Here is a 15,876-nt window from a genome sequence, read left to right on the forward strand (position 1 = left end):
ACAATTAACAGGTGTACCTTGTTAAAAGTTCATTTGTGGCATTTATTTCCTTCTTAATGTGTTTGAGACAATCAGTTGTGTTGTGACAAGGTAGGGGTGGTATGCAGAAGATAGCCCTATTTGGAAAAAGACCAAGTCCATATTATGGCAAGAACAGCTCAAATAAGCAAAGAGAAACAACACTCCATCATTACTTTAAGACATGAAGGTCAGTCAATCCAGAAAATGGCAAGAAGTTTGAAAGTTTCTTCAAGTTCTGTCACAAAAACCATCACGTGCTATTGAAATTGGCTCTCACGAGGACCGCCACAGGAATGGAAGACCCAGAGTTACCTCTGCTGCAGAGGATAAGTTAATTAGAGTTACCTGCCTCAGAAATTTCAGCCCAAATAAATTATTCACAAAGTTCAAGTAACAGACACATCTCAACATCAACTGTTCAGAGGAGACTGTGTGAATCAGGCCTTCATGGTTGAATTTCTGCAAAGAAACCACTACTAAAGGACACCAATAATAAGAAGAGACTTGCTTGTTCCAAGGAACATGAGCAATGGACATTAGACCGGTGGAAATCTGTTTTTTTGGTCTGATGAGTCCAAATTGGAGATTTTTGGTTCTAATCGCCGTGTCTTTGTGAGATGCAGAGTAGATGAACGGATGATCTCTACATGTGTGGTTCCCACCGTGAAGCATGGAGGAGGAGGTGTGATGTATGGGGGTGCCTTGCTGGTGACACTGTCTGGGATTTATTTATACACACCTCCCGGCTGTGTCAGGGTTATTTGACCAAGGAGAGTGATGGAGTGCTGCATCAGATGACCTGGCCTCCACAATCACCCGACCGCAACCCAATTGAGATGGTTTGGGATGAGTTGGACCGCAGGGTGATGGAAAAGCAGCCAACAAATGCTCAGCATATGTGGGAACTCCTTCAAGACCATTGGAATCTGGTTGAGAGAATGCCAAGAGTGTGCAAAGCTGTCATCAAGGCAAAGGTTGGCTACTTTGAAGAATCTAAAATATTAAATATATTTTGTTTTGTTTAACACTTTTTGGTTACTACATAATCCCACATGTGTTATTTCATAGTTTTGATGTCTTCACTAATATTCTACAATGTAAAAAAAAAGTAGAAATAAATAAAAACCCTTGAATGAGTAGGTATGTCCAAAACTTTTGACTGTTACTGTAAATATACATTGTGCATTCGGGAAGTATTCAGACCCCTTGACTTCTACCACATTTTGTTACCTTATTCTAAAATGCATAAAAAAATATGTTTCCCTCATCAATCTACACACAATACCCCATATTGACAAAGCAAAAACTGGTTTTTAGAAATTTTAGCATATTATAAAAACTAAAAAAACAAATATCACAGCCTTGTGTCTTCTTGGGTATGACACTACACGCTTGGCACACCTGTATTTGGGGAGTTTCTCCCATTCTTCTCTGCAGATACTCTCAAGCTCTGTCAGTTTGGATTGGGAGCGTCACTGCACAGCTATTTTCAGGTATCGCCAGAGATGTTCAATCAGGTTCAAGTCTGGGTTCTGGCTGGGCCACTCAAGAACTTTCAGAGACTCCTACGTTGTGTGCTTAGGGTTGTTGTCCTGTTGGAAGGTGAACCTTCACCCCAGTCTGAGGTCCTGAGCATTCTGGAGCAGGTTTTCATCAATGATCTCTCAGTACTTCATTCCTCTTTCCCTCGATCCTGACTAGCCACCCAGTTCCTGCCGCTAAAAAACATCCCCACAGAATGATGCTGACACCACCATGCTTCATCGTAGAGATGGTGCCAGGTTTCCTCCAGGCGTGATGCTTGGCATTCAGGCCAAAGATTTCACTCTTGGTTTCATCAGACCAGAGAATCTTGTTTCTCATGGTCTGAGAGTCCTGAGAGTCCAAGCTCTTGGAAGAGTCTTGGTGGTTCCAAACTTATTTAATTTAAAATGGAGGCCATTGTGTTATTTGGGACCTTCAATGCTGCAGAAATGTTTTGGTGCCCTTTCTCAGATCTGTGCTTCAACATAATCCTGTCTCGGAGCTCTACGGACAATTCCTTCAACCTCATCGCTTGTTTTTTTGCTCTGACATGCACTGTCAACTGTGGGACCTTATACAAATCATGTCCAATCAATTTAATTTACCACAGGTGGACTCCAATCAAGTTATATAAACATCTCAAGGATGATCAATGGAAACAGGATGCACCTGAGCTCAATTTCATGTCTCATGGCACAGGGTCTGAGTACTTCTGTAAATAAGATATTTTTTATCATATTTATTTTAAAACCTGTTTTTGCTTGGTCATTATGGGGTATCATGTGGAAATGTTTTTATTGAATCCATTTTAGAATAAGGCTGTAATGTAACAAAATGTGAAAAAAATCAAAGGGACTTATTACTGACCAAATGCATTGCATATATATATATTATGTCCATTTATATCTATAAATATATAGATAGACAACAGATCAAACATTACAGTGCCTTGCGAAAGTATTCGGCCCCCTTGAACTTTGCGACCTTTTGCCACATTTCAGGCTTCAAACATAAAGATATAAAACTGTATTTTTTTGTGAAGAATCAACAACAAGTGGGACACAATCATGAAGTGGAACGACATTTATTGGATATTTCAAACTTTTTTAACAAATCAAAAACTGAAAAATTGGGCGTGCAAAATTATTCAGCCCCCTTAAGTTAATACTTTGTAGCGCCAGCTTTTGCTGCGATTACAGCTGTAAGTCGCTTGGGGTATGTCTCTATCAGTTTTGCACATCGAGAGACTGAATTTTTTTCCCATTCCTCCTTGCAAAACAGCTCGAGCTCAGTGAGGTTGGATGGAGAGCATTTGTGAACAGCAGTTTTCAGTTCTTTCCACAGATTCTCGATTGGATTCAGGTCTGGACTTTGACTTGGCCATTCTAACACCTGGATATGTTTATTTTTGAACCATTCCATTGTAGATTTTGCTTTATGTTTTGGATCATTGTCTTGTTGGAAGACAAATCTCCGTCCCAGTCTCAGGTCTTTTGCAGACTCCATCAGGTTTTCTTCCAGAATGGTCCTGTATTTGGCTCCATCCATCTTCCCATCAATTTTAACCATCTTCCCTGTCCCTGCTGAAGAAAAGCAGGCCCAAACCATGATGCTGCCACCACCATGTTTGACAGTGGGGATGGTGTGTTCAGTGTGATGAGCTGTGTTGCTTTTACGCCAAACATAACGTTTTGCATTGTTGCCAAAAAGGTCAATTTTCGTTTCATCTGACCAGAGCACCTTCTTCCACATGTTTGGTGTGTCTCCCAGGTGGCTTGTGGCAAACTTTAAATTACACTTTTTATGGATATCTTTAAGAAATGGCTTTCTTCTTGCCACTCTTCCATAAAGGCCAGATTTGTGCAATATACGACTGATTGTTGTCCTATGGACAGAGTCTCCCACCTCAGCTGTAGATCTCTGCAGTTCATCCAGAGTGATCATGGGCCTCTTGGCTGCATCTCTGATCAGTCTTCTCCTTGTATGAGCTGAAAGTTTAGAGGGACGGCCAGGTCTTGGTAGATTTGCAGTGGTCTGATACTCCTTACATTTCAATATTATCGCTTGCACAGTGCTCCTTGGGATGTTTAAAGCTTGGGAAATATTTTTGTATCCAAATCCGGCTTTAAACTTCTTCACAACAGTATCTCGGACCTGCCTGGTGTGTTCCTTGTTCTTCATGATGCTCTCTGCGCTTTTAACGGACCTCTGAGACTATCACAGTGCAGGTGCATTTATACGGAGACTTGATTACACACAGGTGGATTGTATTTATCATCATTAGTCATTTAGGTTAACATTGGATCATTCAGAGATCCTCACTGAACTTCTGGAGAGAGTTTGCTGCACTGAAAGTAAAGGGGCTGAATAATTTTGCACGCCCAATTTTTCAGTTTTTGATTTGTTAAAAAAGTTTGAAATATCCAATAAATGTCGTTCCACTTCATGATTGTGTCCCACTTGTTGTTGATTCTTCACAAAAAAATACAGTTTTATATCTTTATGTTTGAAGCCTGAGATGTGGCAAAAGGTCACAAAGTTCAAGGGGGCCGAATACTTTCGCAAGGCACTGTATGTGGGAGATTGTTTTTAGGCTTATCATTGTCTCTTTCAACACCAAATGTAGTTCTCCTGGTGGATTTATTTGTATTATGTTGAGGTACTTAACTCACTCCACATCATAAGCAATGATCTATTGTTTACACACGATTGAGTTCAGTTTAACTGCTTAGTGACGTGATTCCCTTATACCATAAAAAAGTGGGAGGATTTTGAGAGCTGATGAAAATTGCGTACTATTAAAGCAGTGGATCTTGACATGTGAGAGGATGAGGATAGGAAGAGGTGCTTACTTAGTGGACTTTTGCCAGCAATACAAATCACTAAGGAGACTTATGCACAAAGGGACATGTCTTGAGATAAAAAAAAATGTGAGGCCTCTGAACCTAGTGTGAATTGTAATGTCTGGTGGCATTGTTTCATGCATTCCCTCAGCAGCTAAAAGCCCTGCCCTCCCTCCTCTCTTTTTCTCTTCTTCCTCCAACTGCCCAGAGTCTACCAACTAGGGGGCAGCTGAGTGAAGAGGGGTTATGGATAGAGAGAGAGAGGGACAGAGAAAGAGTCAGAGATCACAGCCCCCCCTCTCCCTGTTCTTAGAAAACTGCATCTCTGTGTGGAATCACTGGAACCAAGCAGCATGGAGAACACTATACTAGAATGTGATGCTCTGAGACTGCATGCCAGGCCAGGCAGGCAGGCCATCTCTTTGGATCTTCAGTTCTCCCTCTCTGAGTCTTGTATCACCTCGTTTGTGTTCTTGTCTAATTAGTTAGTGCCTTGTCCGTTACTGATCAACTTGGCTCCCGTGTTAACATCTTGTTCTCTGAGATCCCTTCTTACCCCGGGCTATTTTGCTCCCATCTTTTCTCTGAGAGAATAAGGAATTCCAGTGGCAAGAGCAATCAGTGACAAACATCAAAAGGATCCTCAGCAGAGTTCCGCTGCCTGTCAGAGTAAAATCATTTGTTCCCCCTTTCTTTACACTTTCTCCACGCGTCATTCCTTTTACAGCCCCCTCTCTCTGGCTCTTCTTCAACACACACTCTTTCGCTCTCCCTCTTTTTCCTTCTGTCTGTCTTTCTTTTTATCTTTCTCCACTGGTGCATTTTATGTGATTCCTGAAAAACCATTCCTCAGAGCCTGCCTGCCACTGTCGATTTTGGGCAACATGCCAGCTCTTTATGCGTTTTAAGAGGATCCTTTTTCGACTGGGTTTTCAGAGGTAGAATATTTGCCCTCGCCAATGTTGTAAAAAAAAAACTGTAAAAGCCTCATAAGATACATATCTATGGAGCCTGTTTAAGTACATATTTTTTGTGAATGTATGAAAGAGAAGGGATCAAAGAGAAAAAGTAGTAACTTATGTTGTTATATATATTTTTTTAACCACCACTCACCTTCATCTATGATACAATTACCCTAAGTGAACAATAGGCATCGTTTATCGCTACGCATCAAATGCTGTAGCTAGATTATATTTTTCAAACAGCAAATGCATATTTTTTTTACATCAGCTAACACAAATATTAGCTATAAACAGTAAAAAGTTTGCGTATATAAATGACCAGGAGAAAATGATGTATGATATGAAACGTATGGGCAGTGTTAAGGGGGTAGAATCATAAAGATCCTATGCAATTCTATGGGTATTCTATGGGTATTTTTGATCAAGATGAATTATTTGACATGAGGATGGTATTCATGGTGTCTACAATTCATTAGGGTGTGTGCTGAAGAGTTTGAATAACGATTCTTTGCTTTCATGTGTCCCAGAGGGACGAGACCATGTGATTTCAAAGGAGACACAACACAGCATTTTGGTTAAAACAGAAAAAACTGAGATACTGTATTTGAAATGTACAAAAGCTATATACAACACACACACACACACACACACACACACACACACACACACACACAGTAAAATGGATGGGCAGCATACCTGTACATACGGTAAGGCTACTTTAATTCCAGCAAGCAAACTAAAATAAAAACTGAGGAGGTTGCGGTGTATCATTGTTCTTGATATGATTTGTAATCAAAGTAATTCATCCCTTATTTGATTCTCCATACAGTCCATGTCTAGCCCAGGGGGTAGGGAGGGGTAATGAATCCACAAATTAGTGTGTAATCATGTCCACCGAGTACACATGGAGTACTAGCATATTCCTTCAGAGATCTGATACATCCTAGACAGGCACAGGGTATGTGTGCACAGCCTGGTCTAATAGACTAGATGTAACATTGTAAACGTAAATCAGGAATACTCAAATTAGGATATGTTAAGTTTGGATTGGTTACATAAGAGAGACAGTTACTTAAGGCAAAAATTAAAGTAGGGCGGTTGGTCAGGGTGGATGGGTAGGCGTATAACACAAACGTTTAGAAACCCAAAGGTTGAGTGTTCGAATCTCACAACTTTAGCATTGTGGCAACTTTGCAACTACCTACTACTTTTAGCTACTTAGCATGTTAGCTAACCCTTCCCCTAATCCTAATCCTTTAATCCAACTGCTAACCTTAACACCTAGTCTAGCAAACATTGGCCACCCAGCTAACATTAGCATTAGCCACCTTACCACCAAGCTAATCACAACAAATTGGAATTCGTAACATATCATACGTTTTGCAAATTTGTAACATATTGAACAAATTGCTATTTGTTAAATATTGTAAGAAATGCATTTTGTAACATATCATACGGATTGTAATTCATAACATACCATCCGAAATGGATGATGGGCATCCACAAATTAATACATAACATATCATACTAATAGGAGTGTCCCGTATTTAGATTTACTATGCTACGTCTACCCCTGAGTCCAGGTTAGCGTGTGTCTCCACAGACTGATTTACACTGAGGCAGATCTCTGTCCTTTTTTATCATACAGTCAGTCTCACAAAGAGGAGAGTCCTTGGAGGGTTACTGTACAGCTTCTGGAGGGCACTTGGAAGATATTTTATACAGTATGACAAGTGGCCATCTCCTCCACACTAGGGGCTGGTTTCATATACACAGATTAAGCATAGTCCTGGACTAAACATCACTTTCAAATGAGAATCTCCACTCAGCATGGTTTTTAGTCCTTCATTAGGCTTAATCTGGGTCCACGAAAACCGTCTCTAGCTTTGCATGGGATCCTGTTCCACTGCAAGCTCCTCTATACATGGATGGATGTTAACAATGTAGCATCACAATGTTCTATAGTTGCATCATATTGTACTTGAAATAATCAAGTCTCTTTAACATAATTTAAAGCACGTACCATACAGTATATCTATAAACATGATCAAAGGTCGTAATAAGAAAATGATTCTAATATTTCCTCATGCCTTTTTACCTGGCAACATCGTTACATGTATGTATGTTTCATGAATTCACATATTATTCAAACATAATCTATTTAGCAAGGCACTTCGTGAACTGCTATCAGTGCACTGCTTTTTAAAGAGTAACAAACATCAACAAATACGGAGCAATGGACACATATTTGCTGATGTAGTTTTATACTCTTGTCTATTCTTATTCGTAGATACAAAGTATGGCTTTTCAAAACAGTGATAATGCTCCTTATGTCTTTAAAATGTTCCTTATGTCTTTACTATACTTACTTTCTCAACACAAACACTACTTAAAATGTACTTGAGCAAATATGACATATTACTGGATAAGCAAAGTCTCTATGCAGGCCAGCGGAGATTGACATGCTCCTGAAGAGTAACTATTTCCATAGGGTATTGTTACATATAATCAGTGCTTTTATAGTACATTTTCCTTGAAATGGTCTGAATACACAATGGGGCATCCCAATAATCTTTCTTTCCTTCCAAAGTGTGCACTCTTTCCCTCCTCCCCACAAAATTAAAGCATTGGATTAGTGGGGCATGGGCTAGGCTAGAGGGAGATGCGATATATTTTCTTTCAAATACAAGAAGGGAAGTGAACAAGTGCACAGTTCGGGAGAAAGGAGAGATTATTGTGACACAGCCAAGGCCTTAGCTCATCATGTTGAGGAACTTGCTCTCCTCAGCCAGGGTGGTCAACATGGAGCTCATGTCTCCGATGGCCATATTACCGATCCCTGCTGGCACAGAGGCCAGGGTCACAGAGTTACGGGGGGTGGTAAGCCTCGAGGAATTCTGGGACAGGCTGGTGAGGAGTCCGGGGCTGAGGGTCCCTGACATCAGGCTGGAGTGGTCTCCATCATCCAACATGGCGTCAAAGTCGATCTGGGCATGCTCCACGCCAGAGATCGATCCAGAGGAGCCGGATGAGTCAACGGTGCTGGTGACCTGGTTGACCCCTGGAGATGCCATGGTAACAGTGGTGCCTCCCGGTGTCTGGCCCATAACGGGGGACATGGGGGAGTTGAAGCTCACATTGTGGTTGTTATTGGGTTCAAACATCTGGATCTGGCCAGCATAAAACATTGAAGCATTGGAGTTTGAGTCTCTGTTATGTCCGCCGGTATGTGCTGCGGTGCTACCCGGTCTCTTTGGACTGGCCTCAGAGGTGTTGTGATGCAAGTCAGACTGAGGGAAACGGTTCTGCTGCATCATACCTCTGGACCCTGAGTGTTGTCTACTGCTCATAGACTTGGGCTCCATGGGAGGCCTGGGCTGCATCCCAGCTCTGTTCCCAGTATTGACGTCTTGCTGCTGAGAAGAAATACTGTAGTTCTGCTGGTCAACCTGAATCATGTGGGGGGCATAGCTTTCAACCGGAGTCCTTGACCTGTAGATCTGCGTATCAGGATTGTTGTGTGTAGCCATCACCCTGCCGTTGGGCAGTGCCATGCCATTAAAGTTGGGTCGAAAGCTGCCATTCCCAGATCCAGAGTTAGGAACAGGGATGATCTCTTGGCCATATCCCTGCTGGGGACTCATCTGCTCAGGATAGTTCATGCTGCATGGCTGCCTTTGTTGCTGTTGGACAGAGTTGATCCACTGGGAGTTGCTTCTCTGGGTGTAGCCTTGTAGCGCCATATTCTGGCTCATGGGCATCACCTGCTGGTTACTGTTACTACCCATTCTACCCTGGAAATGCCCAAAGTTCTGTCTCTGCTGGACCATGGCCAGGTTGTTGTTTCTGAGGAGGTTCTGCTTGGTGAGTCTGGAGGTGGCTGTAGCATCCACAGTCCCTGAGCTGACCTCGTTCCACTGGACTGGCATGTTGTTCTTGTTGTTCCTACTGTGAGAGGCTGGGTACTGCTGCTGCTGGGAGCCAGACCCAGGGCTCATCTGGTAGGGGGGTAGGGGAACCTGGCTTGACCCAGACAGGGGCATGTTGGCATCCACCATGGCCATCCTCCTCTGCCCATAGAACTGCTGTTGGGAGGAGGTCATATTCCCCTGGACCTGGAAGCCGCCTTGTGATTGGCTGTTGGCGTAGTTGGCGGGGCCTGCTGATTGGCCAGGGCCAGTGTTCTGAGACCTGAGGTACTGTACGACATCATCAGGCAGCACCATGTCCTCATCTCCTGCATGGTCCAGCCCGTCCACGGCCATGGTCTCCATCACCACGTTCTCTGAGATGCTGGGGGGCCGTGGGGCGAAGGGGTGGTGGTGCAGGCTTCCGTCGGATCGCGTGTAGCTCTGCATGGCCAGGCCCCGGCGGTCGGCAGAGGGAGGAGGCATCATACTGTTGGGGTTCATACTGTTCATGCTGTTGTAGCGTTGGACTCGTGGAAGGGATAGTGGGTCTAGGGTAGGTCTGCGGACGGGGTCGCTGGCTCGCCGGGGAAGGTTCCCAGGGACCTCGTGGGGCATCATGCTATGGCTACCATAGCCGATGTCGCTACAGCGTCTGGGAACGGCTGCGGTAGGTGGGTGGAACAGTTGAGAGTGGGATAAGCTCTCTCTTTCCTGGGAGTGGTCCCCGTACAGGGCCATCCTGGTCCTGAGGCTCATACGCTCCATGTTGGGCAGAGGTGTAGGTGGAGCTCCCCCGGTTGCAGCAGCGTACTTGGCCTTGAGATGGTAGTGCTGGGCAGGAGTGAGGCTGAGCAAACTAGAGAGGTTTCCACCTCCACCTCCACACTGGCTGGCCTCGCTGGATCTACGGGACAGGTCTGTGGAGATGGGGTCGTAGGAGTCGGCTGAGCTGATGTTGTTGTGGCGGTTGCTGAACTGCGAGGCTTCGGAGGAGCGGCGGCTGGAGTAGCAAGGGGAGATGCCAGAGGAGCGCCGGCTGATGTAGGCTGAGCTGGCAGTGCTGGTGTTGCTGTCCCGGCGGCCCTGTTCGTTTAGCTGGTTCAGCATGGTCACCTCGCATGATGACAGGTCACCAAGACGCTGACCAGGGTAGAGCCCGGGTGGAGCGATCATATTAGAGTTTTCCAGAAGGGAACCTGAGGAACCAACAAAAGGAACCACATTATAACATATACAGTGCCTTGCAAAAGTATTCATCGCCCTTGGTATTTTTCCTATTTTGTTGCATTACAACCTGTCATTTTTTTCTTCTTTTCGATTTCATGTAATGGACATACACACAATAGTCCATTTTGGTGAAGTGAAATTTAAAAAATAACTTGTTTCAAAAAATTCTAAAAAATAAAAAACTGAAAAGTGGTGTGTGCATATGTTTTCACCCTCTTTGCTGTGAAGCCCTTCAATAAGAGCTGGTGCAACCAATTACCTTCAGAAGTCACATAATTAGTTAAATAAAGTCGACCTGTGTGCAATCGTCACATGATCTCAGTATATATATATATATATATATATATATATATATACATACACCTGTTCTGAAAGGCCCCAGAGTCTGCAAAACCACTAAGCAAAGGGCACCATCAAGCAAGCGGAACCATGAAGACCAAGGAGCTCTCCAAACAAGTTGTAGAGAATTACAGATCAGGGTTGGGTTATAAAAAAATATCCAAAACTTTGAACATCCCACGGAGCACCATTAAATACAATATTGAAAAATGGAAAGAATATGGCACCACAACAAACCTGCCAAGATTGGGCCGCTCACCAAACCTCGCAGACCAGGCAAGGAGGGCATTAATCAGAGAGGCAACAAAGAGACCAAAGATAGCCCTGAAGGAGCTGCAAAGCTTCACAGCGGAGATTGGAGTATCTGTCCATAGGACCACTTTAAGCCGTACACGCCACAGAGCTGGGCTTCAGAGTGGCCAGAAAAAAGCCATTGCTTAAAGAAAATAAATAAGCAATCACATTTGGTGTTTGCCAAAAGGCATGTGGGAGACTCCCCAAACATTTGGAAGAAGGTGCTCTGGTCAGATGAGACTAAAATGTAGCTTTTTGGCCATAAAGGAAAACGCTACGTCTGGCGCAAACCCAACACCTCTCATCACCCCGAGAACACTATCCCCACAGTCAAGCATGGTGGTGGCAGCATCATGCTGTGGGGATGTTTTTCATTGGCAGGGACTGGGAAACTGGTCAGAATTGAAGGAATGATGGATGGCGCTAAATACAGGGAAATTCTTGAGGGAAACATGATTCAGTCTTCAAGAGATTTGAGACTGGGACGGAGGTTAACCTTCCAGCAGGACAATGACCCCAAGCATACTGCTAAAGCAACACTTGAGTGGTTAAGGGGAAACATTTAAATGTCTTGGAATGGCCTAGTCAAAGCCCAGACCTCAATCCAATTGAGAATATGTTCTATGACTTAAAGATTGCTGTAAACCAGCAGAAAGTTTCCAACTTGAAGGAGCTGGAGCAGATTTGCCTTAAAGAATGGGCAAAATCCCAGTGGCTAGATGTGCCAAGCTTATAGAGAAAAACCCCTTTCTAGGTTTCTAAGGCTTCTTCACATATTCCTCTCAACTCAATCTTTCCTATTATGGATGTGCAATATTTTTTCCACAATTATTTTTTTATTCCTTATTATCGTTTACTAATCGTTCAGAATTATTGCAGGTTCTTAAAAACAGTTGTTATCAAAAACTATATTGTTCCAATATAGAACTTCACACTTACCAACAGCAGGAATGGGAGGCAGCTTGGTGTTTCGGACCTGAGGTGCCTGAGGACCAGAGTTGGCCCAGGGACAAGAGTCCCTCACATTCTTGAGCCTCTCCTTCTTGATGTTCTCCAGCTTGATGGTGACTCCTCCCCCTTTATGAAGCCCAAGACCCACCCCCACCGAGTTGCGGGGGGAGAGGGTAGAGGAGTCCACCATGGGAGGGTCATCCAGTGCACTCAGGTCCCCAAAGCTGCCCCCACTGTGCAGGGCCATCTCTACTCCACTGTCATTGTTGTGGGCACTGCCAAGTGGCGACGGCTCACTGCTACATGACGAGTGACCGCCCGGGCTGGATTGATACGTCTGGAGAGGGGGACAGGATAGGTGGTTCAGGTTAGACACCGAATCAAGCCTATTAAGGGCTTTTCACATTACTCTAGTCGATTTGGTTTGGATTGGCATGGTAGTGTGAAACGGTTATCACTGTCAGACAGGGCATTGTTATTATAAAAAAGATGCTTAAAGATGAAATAAAGTTTCAAAATTCAGATTAATAAATTAGGTAAACTTTGCAAAACCATAAATTAAATTAATTATGTAGCCTAGCTTTAGTTTCATAATCTTATTTATCATAGAATTGTTAGATTTTTTTCTAAAGGAAACATGTCTAGTGGAGGGACGGGGGATACTGTGATTCTCATCATAGTCAAGTGTTGACAGTGGTTATTTCTGACACAGACTGAACTAGAAAGAGTCTTGATCACAGCTTGATTGCTGGAACTATTTGTTCGGCGCACATGCTGAACAGTCCCGTTGTTTGAATATTAATTTGATAATTACTTTTATCATGGCCTGATAGACATTACTGTCAGATCTCTAGGCCACAGAAGAATAGAACTGAATAAAGTGTGTGTGTGTGTTCAAAGGGGTCCTTATAGTATACAAACACTGGATTGCTGATACTATGTATTGGCCAATGAGAGGGTTTGAAGCCACCTGTTTAGGCACTCCCCAGGAGAGCAGTCCTCCATAGGAATGAATGGAATTCCACAGTATTCAATTAAATGTTTTAAGGACAAAATTACATGTATTGTTCTGTTGCAGTGGGGGAAGTAACATTAGTACTTTCAAAAAAAGTATACTTTAAGGATAATATTATATATATTTTTAAATGTTTTATTTGTATGTTTAGCTCACATAACACAATTTAAAAGTAAGCATTAAGGTGTGTGCAATAGAATAAACATGGATTTTTTAAATTGCATTTATAAACGCATTTCTATAGCTTCTAAAATATTTCTTACAACGTTGAGGGAGTGCCAAGATGGAGGCACGGTGGCTTCAAAACTATTCGGACCCCTTGACATTTTTCACATTTTGTTACGTTACAGCCTTATTCTAAAATTGATTAAATCGTTTTTCCCCTCAACAATCTAAACACAATACCCCATAATGACAAAGCAGAAACAGTTTTTTAGAAATGTTTGCTAATTTATAATTGAAAAAAAAGAAGAAATATCACATTTACATAAGTATTCAGACCCTTTACTCAATACTTTGTTGAAGCACCTTTGGCAGCGATGACAGCCTCGAGTCTTCTTGGATATGACGCTATACGCTTGGCAAACCTGTATTTGTATTTGCAGATACTCTCAAGTTGTGTCAGGTTGGGATGCGGAGCGTTGCTGCACAGCTATTTTCAGGTATCGCCAGAGATTTTCAATAGGGTTCAAGTCTGGGCTCTGGCTGGGCCACCCAAGGACATTCAGAGACTTGTCCCGAAGCCCCTCTTGCGTTGTCTTGGCTGTGTGCTTAGGGTTGTTGTCCTGTTGCAGGTTTTCATTAAGGATCTCTCAGTACTTTTTTCCTTTCATCTTTGCCTCAATTCTGACTAGTCTCCCAGTCCCTGCCGCTGAAAACATCCCCACAGCATGATACTGCCACCACCATGCTTCACCGTAGGGATGGTGCCAGGTGTCTTCCAGACATGACGCTTGGCATTCAGGACAAAGAGTTCAATCTTGGTTTCATCCGACCAGATAATATTGTTTCTCATAGTCTGAAAGTCTTTAGGTGCCTTTTGGCAAACTCCAAGTGGGCTGTCGTGTGCCTTTTACTGAGGAGTGTCTTCCATCTGACCACTCTACCATAAAGCCCTGACTGGTGGTGTGCTGCACAGATGGTTGTCCTTCTGGAAGGTTCTCTCATCTCAACAGAGTAACTCTGGAGCTATGTCAGAGTGACCATCGGGTTCTTGGTCACCTCCCTGACCAAAGCCCTTATCCCCCAATTGCTCAGTTTGGTCGGCTGGCCAGCTCTAGGAAGAGTCTTGGTGGTTCCAAACGTCTTCCATTTAAGAATTATTGAGGCCACTGTGTTCTTCGGGACCTGCAATGCTGCAGACATTTTTTGGTACCCTTCCCCAGATCTGTGCCTTGACACAATCCTGTCTTGGAGCTCTACGGACAATTCCTTCGGCTTGGTTTTCGCTCTGACAAGAAGACAGCAGCGATTACTGCCTCGAGTCTTCTTGGGTATGAGGCAAACCTGTATTTGTGGAGTTTCTCCCGTTGTTCTCTGCAGATCCACTCAAGCTCTGTCATGTTGCTCTGATATGCACTGTCCACTGTGGGAACTTATATAGACAGGTGTGTGCCTTTCCAAATCATCTCCAATCAATTTCATTTACCACAGGGGACTCCAATCAAGTTGTAGAAACATCTCAACGATGATCAATGGAAACAGGATGCACCTGAACTCAATTTCGAGTCTCATAGCAAAGTATCTGAATAGTACCTAAGGTATATCAGGTTTTTATTTCTAAAAAATGTGCAAACATTTCTAAATACCTGTTTTCACTTTTGTATTATGGGGTATTGTGTGTAGATTGCTGAGGATTTAATATATATATATATATATATATATTTTTAACCCATTTTAGAATAAGGCTGTAATGTAACAAATTGTGGAAAAAGTCAAGGGGTCTGTATACTTTTCAAAGGCACTGTATAACTCATTGGGTAGATTTCACAGTACATCACAACATCTAACTGTAGCTAGTATACACTTTAAAACCAGAAGCTCTTGGAAAGTCCTCTGTTTTTAATACATGGAGGAACAGAGTAGTGAATTTCAAATATATTGACTGTTGACTCAGGTTTGACATGCAGTGTTAAAAAGCATTGAAAGGAATAGAAACAGTGTTGGTGCTCACCTCAGTGAAGCCTGTCCAATAGGGAAAGTGTTAAGGAAAGAGAAGCACATTCAAGCAGTGACCAGAGAGGTGAGTTAGGTTAAGAAGAGGATAGACCATCAGCAGTTGTATCACAGATCAGTTCATGTGAAAGGTGATATGATAAATGGTGAAAGGCTTGCATTTGCATCACAAGACTCAAATAACATATAACATGTATGAATGATAATGTTAAGATTAGCATTTATAGTATTAAGTTGTTAGTAGTAGATGATAGGATTTTGACAATAGTCAAAGTCAATGCTTTGTTAAAGGCAGCTGTTATGACACAATAAAATGTCACATCCAGTCTTACTATTGAGTTCTCAGTCTTGATTGACTTGACCTGCAGGCAGTCCTCTGCTCCTCTAATGGTGCTGTTGGCCTCCATTTTTCCATCCATCCCTCTACGACTCTGTTTGGCGTTTGCCTCGTTCTCTCCATTCCCCTTAGGAGGACCCCTGGGGGGCACATCGCCACGTTGTTTCTTCGTGACGTGGGCTTCAGGTCCGTGGACCGTCTTCACATGCTTCCTGAGAGAGCTGGGGTCTGTGTAGCGCTTAGTGCACCCAGGGATCTTACAGATGTAGGGTTTCTG

At 43.1% G+C, this 15,876-nt stretch overlaps 1 protein-coding gene across 2 annotated transcripts in view; it reads right to left on the reverse strand.

The window, feature by feature from the left end:
- Nucleotides 1-5,919: 5,919 nt before the first annotated feature.
- Nucleotides 5,920-15,876, reverse strand: part of LOC110520285 (transcription activator GLI2.L) — a 103,210-nt gene continuing 93,253 nt past the window's right edge. For both annotated transcript variants that reach the window (XM_021597475.3, XM_090230057.1), the window contains exons 12-14: nt 15,595-15,873; nt 12,061-12,409; nt 5,920-10,457 (exon numbers count right to left, since the gene is read on the reverse strand). In XM_021597475.3, coding sequence (XP_021453150.2) covers nt 8,104-10,457; nt 12,061-12,409; nt 15,595-15,873 — 2,982 coding nt within the window. In that variant the 3' untranslated portion in view covers nt 5,920-8,103. The remainder of the gene's footprint in view (nt 10,458-12,060; nt 12,410-15,594; nt 15,874-15,876) is intronic.

This window comes from Oncorhynchus mykiss, chromosome 3 (genome assembly GCF_057628025.1).
Source record: "Oncorhynchus mykiss isolate SJ-2025 chromosome 3, ASM5762802v1, whole genome shotgun sequence".
Lineage (NCBI taxonomy): Eukaryota > Metazoa > Chordata > Actinopteri > Salmoniformes > Salmonidae > Oncorhynchus > Oncorhynchus mykiss.